General features: G+C 41.3%; 1 protein-coding gene across 3 annotated transcripts in view; it reads right to left on the bottom strand.

Moving 5' to 3' along the window:
* The window catches only part of ADGB (androglobin), a 224409-nt gene that overhangs the window by 114719 nt on the left and 96765 nt on the right, over positions 1-12925 (bottom strand). For all 3 annotated transcript variants that reach the window (XM_073337563.1, XM_073337564.1, XM_073337565.1), the window contains one exon: positions 7205-7250. In XM_073337563.1, coding sequence (XP_073193664.1) covers positions 7205-7250 — 46 coding nt within the window. The remainder of the gene's footprint in view (positions 1-7204; positions 7251-12925) is intronic.

Below are 12925 nucleotides of genomic sequence, written 5' to 3'. Positions count from 1 at the left end.
CAGGAACACAAGACAGCCCTGATCCAAAAGGGAAGACAGTGTAGGTTCCCCACCTCACTCTTCAACATAACATCCCACCAGGCCCTCCCACCATCTGGCCCCACTCTGACCCCCCCGCCTCCCCAAATATGCAGTTCCCACAGAACAACACAGAAGGACAGGCAATGCTCAGAACACTCACCAATTCCACAGAATGAGGAGGAGGAGACTCGCAGCCAAACACAGCAGGGGTAGCAGCAGCCCAACAGAGACCTCTGGTGTCCCAAAACAGACATAGCCCACCCTCACCAGCTGACCCAAGAAAGGAACCACACTGCTCCATGAGGACCACACACAGCAGGAGGCGGTGGTAAGCAAGAATTGGAAAGGCACACATCTGTGTAGGGGTGTAGGGTACCCCATACCCTGGGGCTCCACAGAAAGCATTCCTTTGCTTTCTGTGGAGCTAATCCATGAGAGATAGGTGCACAAAGGTGGAGCCCAGGCAACTGCATAGGCACCTATGTCTGAGAGTTCAACACAGGAGGCTGGACTAAGGCGCCTATATGATTGCCAAGTGCTGAGTGAGGACTGGGTGTCAGCTGAACACAGACCCACAGGGTCATGAGATCACAGGAAAGCACCACTTTGGAACACGTAATAAAAGCTGAAGCATGGGTCACATTCTGTTTGCACCCCAGCCCCAGCATGGAAGTATTGGATGCCAGAGTGAGGGAGCAGCCACCAGGTACCCTGAGGGGGACAGCATGGGCAGCACATAGCAAACATCTTGAACGGCCTTGAAGCAGAGATCAAGGCCATTAATGGCTTCATGCAAGCCCATTCCAACGTGCTCATGAGTGCCAGGACTCAACAAATGAGCATTGGTGCTAAGGACAGGCTTTGTGGGGGAGCTCAAGGACCAGGTTAATGCCTAGGAGGACGTGGATAGGGAATAGAGGACTTCAAGAAAAAATGGAGACTGATAAGGGAGCAGGCAAAGGCAGGCTTGCAGGGGATTGCTGGAAGAAAGGGGGCAGCCTGGGTGTCTCAGCTCCCAGAATGTCTGAGAATGGCAGGGGCCACCTTCTGTGCCCTGGTTGTGATGGGGACCAGGGAGCTGGTCACCACACAGATGTGTCATTGACCATGCCATAAGTATCAGCAGTAGAGTAGAACGGAACAAGAAGGATGCTGGAAGGCATGGAGGACTGCACATGAGCACTTTATGGGTGATCAATCACAGCAGCCAAGTGTCTGCGTCACATAATTAACAAGCACATGCACTGCTACACAGTCAGGGGCCACACAAGCAAGGTGGTAAGATTCCATTTCCCTTCACCCTGAAACAGGGACTCAGGCACCTAACTCCTTTTGTGCATCCAGGCCTCTGAGCATCTCCAACAATAACATAATATTCTCTACTTTATTACTGTTAATAATTTAGGGCAGGATCATTCCTAATGTAACTTCAGTGAAATTAAAACTACATCAGATAAATTTGACCCATTACTCTCAGAATTAAATATGATTTTGATATATGAGATATATAATTTAAAAAACGGAGTGGTAACCAAACTGAGATTTTCCCCCAGACACTTCACTTAAAGGCACACTGGTTTAGGTTAATATATAAAACAAGTTTATTAGCTACAAAAAGATAGATTTTAAGTGATTATAAGTGATAGCGAAGGGATCAAAGTAGATTACCTAGTAAAGAAACAAAAACGCAAACTAAGCTTAACATACTAGAAGGATAGGATGTGAATTAACAATCTGTAACCCTGACTGATGATACAAGCAGGCTTGCAGATTTTCAAGGCACAATCTGTGCTTGCTTTGCAGTTTGGGATCCCCACCCCCATTCCAAGTCCTTTTCCTAAGGAACTTCACTTAGGAGTTGAGTTGTGGGAGAGTGAAGAACGACAGATGAAGTCACTCCCAGCCTTATATAGCTTTAGCATATGGCGGGAACCCTTTGTTCCAAAACCAGTTCCCAGACCAGTTTGTGGAAAAATACAGGCCCCCAAAATGGAGTCCAGATTCATGTGGGCTAGTCACATGCCCTTGCAGAGTCATAGCAGCCATTACTTACTGGCTGGCCGAAACGTCCACAGAGAGGCTCACCTGTGGGGGATAAGCTTCTTCTAAGGCCTACTGTTTTCCCTAATGGCCTATTATCCTGAATGGGCTCTTCACAACCAGCTATTTAGACTGGAAGGATCTTGCCTATTGGGTGTCGCCCAGGTTTGACTACATATGAAATACAGATACATAGTCAATATTCATAACTTCAAATACAAAAATAATACATGCATAAAAATAGTAGAATCATATTCAACAAATCATAACTTTTCCAATGACACCTTTCATGACCTGTCTTGTAAAAAATGCATCATAATTATGCCATAATCATATCACTATGAAGAATATGGGGTGCACTGTCACAGCATTATTTAAAGAAAATAAATCTACAGTTGAACCTCAAAACCATTAGGAAAGCATCCCATGGGAGCCAGGAGCTCCAGCCTCTGAAGCCTGTAATTATTATGTATATTTATCAAGTGTGTGTAGCAGAATATACCCTCCGTGTTCACCCTCTGAACACTATGTAATAATCTTTGTACAAAATATGCCTTGTAAGGTATCATCTGAAAAGTCATAATTTGCAGGTCAGTATTGTCCTGGTAAAATATGTTTAGCAACATTGTATGTGAAGTTATAAGATTCCCTTGTATGGTGTTATTAACACATGTTTCAAACCCCACAGCCCTGCCCAAATGGAAGTTGGCAAACAGGTCTGTCTTAAACAAAGGAATATGTGCCCTGCTTACTGTGCATTTAAGCAGTAAACAGTCATCAAGCAGGAAGGGAAGACAAAGGAAGTTCGAACAGGTGAGAAAACCAGCAGGGAACATCCTTCCACATAGACTCATTGTCTCCTGGTTCTGAGCTGGAAATGTTTTTCAAGAGGGGGACTGAAACTATAAAAAGGAGTGACATACACCCCAAGACACCCCTCTTTCTCTCCCTGCCCATAGCATTTACTACACCTGAAGAGACAGAGGAAGCAGACATTGGAGCTGGGGGAGGATCCTGATCTGAGACTTTGGTCAATAATCTGCTGGAGCATATGGTGAGAAACTTTGCTTGAATCTAATACAGTTTGTTAAGTTAGGCATTAGTTAACATTTTATCTTTACTTTTCTTGTAACCATTTTTTACTTTTATGCTTCATTACTTGTACTCACTAAAAATCTCTCTTTGTAGTTAATAAACTTGTTTTATAGTTTTACCTAATCCAGTGTGTTCAACTTGAAGTGTACAGGTAACCCCATTTGGCGTAACAAATTGTGTGAATATTATTCTCTGAAAGGAATAACAGACTTAATATATTTGTACTGACCAGGAGAGGATTGGGTAGTACAAGATATACGTTTCTGGGGGAAAATCTGGGACTGGGAGTATGTTGGGGTCACCAGGTGGTGACTTTTAAGGCTGGTAAGAACCAAGGTGTGTCTGTCTGGCTTCAGTGCACACATAGACAAAGCTGGGAGGCTGTTTGTATGCGGGAGGCTGTTTGTGAGCAGCCCAGGTTGGAGGCTACAGCAGCAAAGCATTGTAAATGGCAGCATAGGCAGGAGTGTCACTACAATGCATTAGTCCGGATTGTACCCTGGTATGTCACAGGGTGATATCCTGTTCTCCACACAAAGCCCAAATACAGGAGGAACTACAAGGTTTTGGTGGGTACAATCCAGAATGGAGGCAGTGCACAGAGAACCTAGTCACACGGAATCTGGGTAGGCTGGCCACCACTAGTATCATAAGATGTAAGGCCAGTGTCCTGCAAACCCCTCGCCCTTTGCAGTGTTGAGGGTGGAGGAGCATATAGAGCGTGTATACATGGTGCATAGACTTACTCTCCATGCTGTGTGTGAACCCCTGCACAGCTGTGTGAAGGGAGATTTCAAAAGCAGGCCAAATGATCTGCTGCTGAATGACAGACACTTGATGGGAAAGGAATGGAGAGAGGATTCTCTGGTCCCACCCATAGGTCATCTCTCCCATATCCTGCACATTGCTACCTTGGCTGGGAACTCACAGCAAAGCATGTCTTCACTCCACACAGGTGATATGCATCAGTACATTTCCCCTTCCACACCTAGTTGCCTTCTTGCACAGTGGAAGAGTACTAATAAGGAGAGGTTTCTCTTCCTGATTACCCTGCCCACAGGGATCTCTTCAATTCTGTTTCAATTCAGCTGGGGTGACCAGACAGCAAATGTGAAAAACTGGGACGGCGGTGGGGGGTAATAGGAGCCTTTATAAGAAAAAGACCCCAAAATCGGTGACATCTGGTCACCCTACTTTCAGCTGCATGAGAATTCTAGAAAACCAGCAGACAAAGGAACAGGGATCTGATGAGGGTTGGGGGCTCCTCTTCAACAGAAACCAGACATTTTTTTAAAAAGCCACTTGCAGGGAATAGGCTGCTCTCTTTCCCTCAGTTTAAGATTTCTCAGTTTCTCCCCATTTAAGATGCATCTTTCCAAGTCAGGACACACTGCTTGATTCCTATGAAGATATCTCTAAATCTCTCTGTGTTTTTACCCATTTTAACTGGCAACAATTCCACTTTTGCATGTTACTCATGACTCTAGTATTTTTAACTGTCTGTCATATTGTCATTCTACTCAAGTCCTGCTGCACCAACTGATGAGCCTTCCCTCTATGAGTAATTCAGTTTTCGCAATAGTACACTGTAGAGGAAGTGGAGAAGGATCAATTTGACTATTGAGATACACTAACTTCAAAATCAACTGAGGGTGATGGATATAAAAATTCTCCAATTGTCCTTGCATGGCAGTTTTAAGGGGTCATCTATTCCACATTTACATGGCACACATATTACCTCTATTTGTATTAAATATTGTCTCATCACAATACTAAGAGAAATAGTTGAAGAGTAGCTTTTCACCTAACAATTTTATGCAATGATCCTTCACTGAGATAAGACTATTGTCTAATAGTATTTAATAATTTCAAAGAGAATAAGTTCAAACATCATATTAACCTTATAACAGTCCTCAGTCCTTATAATACAACCTCAGAAACAAAGTTTGCCTGCAGTGGATACTCCCTTGATTAATTTGTCTAAAAACTGTAACAGTTTGGGTTCTGACATGATTTGGTCAGATATGCTTACTACATGCTCCAAGCTATAATAACTGGACATGTTGATCATCAATCTACATTCAAGTTTTAGCATATCTCTACTGATGCATTTATTTTTCTTTTTGTGGCAGTACCAAATACTTTGGTGTTTTTAGGTTACTAAAACTAATCTACAGGTTTCATGTTTTCTTTAATAGAGGTAATGGCAAAATGATAAGAGAAAACTTGTGTAATGTGAATACGTCTCTTGCTTTATTGCTGTTATTTACAATAGTGGTTCCTGTACTGTATATGTGATTTTCCCGACATACAATTAATTCTATTTCTGGATGCTTGAAATAATGGATCACAGATGTTTTATGAAAAAAACAATAAAAATGTTTTAAAATTCTTTGCCTTTTCCACATTCTAGAGCTGCACTTAAGTTACTTCAGCCCTAAGGCTACAACTACTAGAGGCTGCAGAGCTCCAGCCAGGAGTGAAAAGATGAGGCACAGATGAAGAATAGGAAGTTGGGGTGTATACAGCTGGAATCACATTTACATTTATTCCTCTTCACTGTGAAATAACTCCACATCTGTGGTAGGTAGGAATAGCTTTTGCTAATTCTGAGTCCTATGCAGTAAGGCTGGATAGGTCAGCCTGCTGTGTAGTATCATGCACATATGGTCACCTTCTAAGCCTACTTGGTTTGGAAGGCTGTTGATACCTTCTGCTGAACCAAGCCCTTTACGTTGATTCACAAATTTCCAAGCCCTCAATACCTAAGAATACTGGAAGGGGTCCTGTGACCTACAGTGATACAATATTTTCACTTCCTTTTTCTGTCAAGACCCAACATGCATCTGAATAAAAAAAACAAACTATATTCAGCTTTAAGAATGTATTTTGAAAAATGACTGGACATTGTGTCCAGTCACTGCTCAAAACTGCCTCCCACACACACACATTTAAAATGTAACATTTCTCACAATGACAGGTTTCAGAGTAACAGCCGTGTTAGTCTGTATTCGCAAAAAGAAAAGGAGGACTTGTGGCACCTTAGAGACTAACCAATTTATTAGAGCATAAGCTTTCGTGAGCTACAGCTCACTTCCTCAGATGCATATCGTGGAAACTGCAGCAGGCTTTATATATACACAGAGAATATGAAACAATACCTATTCCCACCCCACTGTCCTGCTGGTAATAGCTTATCTAAAGTGATTTCCAGCACAAATCCAGGTTTTCTCACCCTCCACCCCCCCACACAAATTCACTCTCCTGCTGGTGATAGCCCATCCAAAGTGACAACTCTTTACACAATGTGCATGAGTTTGTGTGTGTATGGGGGTGGGGGGGATGTGAGAACCTGGATTTATGCAGGAAATAGCCCAGCTTGATTGTCATGCACATTGTGTAAAGAGTTGTCACTTTGGATGGGCTATCACCAGCAGGAGAGTGAATTTGTGTGGGGGGGTGGAGGGTGAGAAAACCTGGATTTGTGCTGGAAATCACTTTAGATAAGCTATTACCAGCAGGACAGTGGGGTGGGAATAGGTATTGTTTCATATTCTCTGTGTATATATAAAGCCTGCTGCAGTTTCCACGATATGCATCTGAGGAAGTGAGCTGTAGCTCACGAAAGCTTATGCTCTAATAAATTGGTTAGTCTCTAAGGTGCCACAAGTCCTCCATTTCTCACAATGAAAGCTCTCATTTATTCTTGCCTTTCACTTTTTTCTCCTAAATTAAAACAGCATTCATAATGATCAGGAAAAGACAAAAACAGCATTATATATATGTTTAAAGAAAACTGTAAATGTTTCAGAAGTATTTATTTTTCAAAATATTTATGTACATTAATTAAAACCACTCAAGATTGCAGTGTACAAAACCTTTACATTATATTTCCAGTTCTCTGAAATCTCTCACTATGGACTAAGTCCTGTTCCCAATGCCATTAACATTTTTACTATCAATTTCAGTAAGAGTAAGATTTAGACCCAAAGTCATATGAAATCAGTGAAAGAATGAACATGATCTATTTTAATGACAAATAGATTACCTTTAGTGGGGCCTTCTGTGTTATGCTGTTGAATGAGGGAAGTCTCCTATATGGGAAAAAATAAAATCTTACATATGTAGGCCTTGCTACATACACGTTGCTGAGAAGTAAATTTAAAAAACAAAACAACAACAAAAAACAGATTTCTACATCTCTTAATATACAATGAGACAATCACTTATGGTTACCCCACTAACACAGCTACCCCTCTGATATACAGTTAAGTTAGACTAACTAACAGGTATGTTATATCTATGTAATACATCAAATACACAAACAGAGTTCAAATATGCAGCCTAATGGAAGTTGTGCCTCAGGAAGGATGCTAAGATCTCATTCTTTCTGATTAAACTTTGCCTTTTTAATATTTATTTATGTATAGTTTTTTAACAGGTTCAGTACAGACAGGCGGCTTGGTTAACCTCAGAATCTGGAAAACAAATGGTATCCCTAATTACAGTGATTTTCCAGTTGACACCAGCAGTTAATAGCACAAAAATGATTGAGGGTATGACTTTAGGCTCACTTAAATTCGGAGGGCTATATTTAATGATGAAGAAACCAAGAACCAGTAAAAAATGAAAATGAAATTAAAGCCATGCCATAGGGCAGTTGTAAAATAATAAAGATGTCATAATGTACCTTGTAGTTTTAATGTTATAATTTTAATGTTACCAAAACTTTAACAAATATGTATTGGAAGAAAATCTTGTTCAGAAGATACAGTATAGAGAAACAGGATGCTGGTTGTACAATCACATAAAACACAGACAGAAGAAGAAGCCAAGCTATTCGGCTAAAATGCTGAAAAAATATGTGATGTGACTGTTGTATATGCACACTCACACACATCCAAATTATGGAATACATTATTTTATTTCTGCAGTCATGGCATACACTGTGGAACCATGAAATAAACTGTGTTTGCCATGTACTTGACATTTCATTTGCACTTTACCAGTATCTTACTTCCATCAAGTTTACTTCTAACATTTCAAACTTCTAAACAACTTCCAGTTCCTAAGCAACTTGTATACATTGTATATTACCTCTCTCTCTCTCTCTCTTTCACACACACACACACACACGGCAAGAATTACAGAGAATTCCAAAATTTTATTTTTCTTTGAAACCCCTACAAAAAACATATCTAAAATAACTTTTGAAAATGTGTGATATAACTGCACGGTGTGTTCAGTGGCATAAAGGTTTTTATTGACAATAGGTTGGTATACTTTACATATTTCACTTGTGGTAAAGCCACTCATGAGTCAAATAGACTTAGCAAACGAATGCAATAATACTCCTATTCCACACCCCACCATGCGTTCTCTCATATATAAGTCACAATACACATTCTTAAGACTTCATATAGGCCAGTGGCTCTCAAATTTTTTAATGGTGACCCCTTTCACATAGCAAGCCTCTGAGTGCGACCCCCCCTTATAAATTAAAAACACTTTTTTATATATTTAACACCATTATAAATGCTGGAGGCAAAGCGGGGTTTGGAGGGGGAGGCTGACAGCTCGTGACCCCCCATGTAATAACCTCACAACCCCGCTCTTTGAGAACCCCTGATATAGGCTGTACAGATACATAGGTAGATGTTACATGACACCATACTATTATCTGTTTTTTAGTACAGTGAGTTACACTGGTAATCTCATACAAGTATCAGTACAAATAATATACCACCTCACCCACTCAGGTGTTCTATGCATGCACCATATTCTTCAGGAAAACTATTTCAAAAGTGGTAAGTGGTTTTATGAAAATACTATTGTTACTGTTTTTCATAATCCTTCACCTATAAAGCCAGGCTCCCTTTTTTATTGTGATTTCAGCTGTGCAGCTCTGCACACAACAAAACAATTATTTAATACATTTTAGAAACACCTAAAATTAACTAAAATAGCTTTTCTAAAGAATCATGATGTCATTACTTAAAACTTAATTTCTATCCCTGGAAGGCTATATGGTAATGAGTTCTTTATCCATTTGGAAAGGAGGGATTTGGGGCATTTTAAAATTAGAACTAATATTGTCCTAGGCTTCAATATTGCCTGTGCTGGACTTCAGAGCAGTGCAATTTTGGAAGAAGATTCCACATTTGAAGGGTAAGAATAAACAAGTTTGCTTGTCAGGTTGCCTGTTTCAAAAAATGGAGGCTGTTTGAATCTGGTCAGAGGTTTGGAATATCAGAGTCTCACTCAGAGATGAATTCATAGCAGAGTGCTGATGGGACAGAGATGAATCATAGAATCATAGAATATCAGGGTTGGAAGGGACCCCTGAAGGTCATCTAGTCCAACCCCCTGCTTGAAGCAGGACCAATTCCCAGTTAAATCATCCCAGCCAGGGCTTTGTCAAGCCTGACCTTAAAAACCTCTAAGGATGGAGATTCTACCACCTCCCTAGGTAACGCATTCCAAAAGTTTTTCCTAATATCCAATCTAAACCTCTCCCACTGCAACTTGAGACCATTACTCCTCATTCTGTCATCTGCTACCATTGAGAACAGTCTAGAGCCATCCTCTTTGGAACCCCCTTTCAGGTAGTTGAAAGCAGCTATCAAATCCCCCCTCATTCTTCTCTTCTGCAGGCTAAACAATCCCAGCTCCCTCAGCCTCTCCTCATAAGTCATGTGTTCTAGACCCCTAATCATTTTTGTTGCCCTTCGCTGGACTCTCTCCAATTTATCCACATCCTTCTTGTAGTGTGGGGCCCAAAACTGGACACAGTACTCCAGATGAGGCCTCACCAATGTCGAATAGAGGGGAACGATCACGTCCCTCGATCTGCTTGCTATGCCCCTACTTATACATCCCAAAATGCCATTGGCCTTCTTGGCAACAAGGGCACACTGCTGACTCATATCTAGCTTCTCGTCCACTGTCACCCCTAGGTCCTTTTCCGCAGAACTGCTGCCTAGCCATTCGGTCCCTAGTCTGTAGCGGTGCATTGGATTCTTCCATCCTAAGTGCAGGACCCTGCACTTATCCTTATTGAACCTCATCAGATTTCTTTTGGCCCAATCCTCCAATTTGTTTAGGTCCTTCTGTATCCTATCCCTCCCCTCCAGCATATCTACCACTCCTCCCAGTTTAGTATCATCCGCAAATTTGCTGAGTGTGCAATCCACACCATCCTCCAAATCATTTATGAAGATATTGAACAAAACCGGCCCCAGGACCGACCCTTGGGGCACTCCACTTGATACTGGCTGCCAACTAGACATGGAGCCGTTGATCACTACCCGTTGAGCCCAAAAATCTAGCCAGCTTTCTACCCACCTTATAGTGCATTCATCCAGCCCATACTTCTTGCTTATCTTGCTGACAAGAATACTGTGGGACACCGTGTCAAAAGCTTTGCTAAAGTCAAGAAACAATACATCCACTGCTTTCCCTTCATCCACAGAACCAGTAATCTCATCATAGAAGGCAATTAGATTAGTCAGGCATGACCTTCCCTTGGTGAATCCATGCTGGCTGTTCCTGATCACTTTCCTCTCATGCAAGTGCTTCAGGATTGATTCTTTGAGGACCTGCTCCATGATTTTTCCAGGGACTGAGGTGAGGCTGACTGGCCTGTAGTTCCCTGGATCCTCCTTCTTCCCTTTTTTAAAGATTGGCACTACATTAGCCTTTTTCCAGTCATCCGGGACTTCCCCCGTTCGCCACGAGTTTTCAAAGATAATGGCCAATGGCTCTGCAATCACAGCCGCCAATTCCTTCAGCACTCTTGGATGCAACTCGTCCGGCCCCATGGACTTGTGCATGGATGCTAGATAGATGAATGCTATCTATCACATGGATGAGCAACTTACTATATGTGTATTGTGTGTCTACTAAAAATATGCAAACAGACATGTATGTATGCACAGACACACACTCTGCCAAACTATGGTTTTGAGAACTAGTGAGTACCAAAGTGGGAGCAAACACCTTCAGCAGCCAGGCATCGTAGGCATAATATCTTGCAGATGTATACTAAGCCATTGCACTTTTTAAGGTTTGCAAAACAGATGCACTCCCTTTAGCATTATTTTTGTGGCACATTAGGCAAATGCCTGATGGGGCTTTGCAATGGCCATACATCTACACCATTCAATCAAGACCCCATGTTGGGGGATGCAGGGACAATGACATAATAAAGTCCATTGGTTTTACAATTATATATGGTAAAATTTCTGAATTAACATTGCAACAGATGTAACAAAAGGTGTTTTATAGAAAAACAAGTCCCTTAAATATGAACTGAATATATGGGGGGCAGATACTTTGCTGGTGTAAACTGTCATAGCTACATTGACATCAAGCTGAGGAACTACCCTTTGGTAATGTGGCAATATTGATGAATGAAGCTCCCCTCATCTGAATGCCCAGAGAATGGCAACCACACATAAAATATATGTATTTAAATGAACTAATTTAATATTCATTAGTGATATGAGAAGCGCTTTTTTTTGTAAAATCAAAAGGCATATTGCAGAGGAGTCACAAATCACATATATTGCAACATTAATTTAATCAAGCACTAAGAGGAAGCAGGGTCAGTTCTATTTTCTGATATTTTTATTTCCCATGTAGCATTGCTGCCGGACAGCAAAAATTAAAAAGTATTAAAAAAAGATATTGGGAGTAAGCAGTGGGATGAAAATAACAAGCAGGGAATATCTGTATAAGTAGGGGCATAGCGAGCAGATCGAGGGACGTGATCGTTCCCCTCTATTCGACATTGGTGAGGCCTCATCTGGAGTACTGTGTCCAGTTTTGGGCCCCACACTTCAAGAAGGATGTGGATAAATTGGAGAGAGTCCAGCGAAGGGCAACAAAAATGATTAGGGGACTGGAACACATGAGTTATGAGGAGAGGCTGAGGGAGCTGGGATTGTTTAGCCTGCAGAAGAGAAGAATGAGGGGGGATTTGATAGCTGCTTTCAACTACCTGAAAGGGGGTTCCAAAGAGGATGGCTCTAGACTGTTCTCAATGGTAGCAGATGACAGAACGAGGAGTAATGGTCTCAAGTTGCAGTGGGGGAGGTTTAGATTGGATATTAGGAAAAACTTTTTCACTAAGAGGGTGGTGAAACACTGGAATGCGTTACCTAGGGAGGTGGTAGAATCTCCTTCCTTAGAGGTTTTTAAGGTCAGGCTTGACAAAGCCCTGGCTGGGATGATTTAACTGGGAATTGGTCCTGCTTCGAGCAGGGGGTTGGACTAGATGACCTTCTGGGGTCCCTTCCAACCCTGATATTCTATGATTCTATGATCTTATATTTACAGCAACTGACATATAGAGAATTTAGGCCATTCTGAAGTGAAACTCAGACACAAATATAGTGGCTTTACTAATTTTCTTCACTACAATTGTTCCAGCTAACTCTGAAGATCTTTGTACGAGTGTTTATCTGAGGGAGCAGTATTTGAGGTGATGAGGGTCGGAAGGGGGAAGAATATGGTTATTTTCAAACCAAACACACAGGGGAAAACAATTTATAAAGTTGGAACTTAATAAATGAAAGTTATAAATAAGGATAAGGATATGGTAATATCTACATTCCTCAATCCTTCTCTTATACCTCCCACACCTCAAATAAATACATAAAAATAAAAGTAAAAAAAAATTGAGCTCTGGAAGAAAAGATAAAGCCCCAAATATTTGTATTGCAAAAATGTAGTACACTGTTCATAGCACAATTCAAATAAGACTCCC

Source organism: Lepidochelys kempii, chromosome 3 (genome assembly GCF_965140265.1).
Source record: "Lepidochelys kempii isolate rLepKem1 chromosome 3, rLepKem1.hap2, whole genome shotgun sequence".
In the NCBI taxonomy this organism is placed as follows: Eukaryota; Metazoa; Chordata; order Testudines; family Cheloniidae; genus Lepidochelys; species Lepidochelys kempii.
This window is presented reverse-complemented; position numbering and strand designations above follow the sequence as displayed.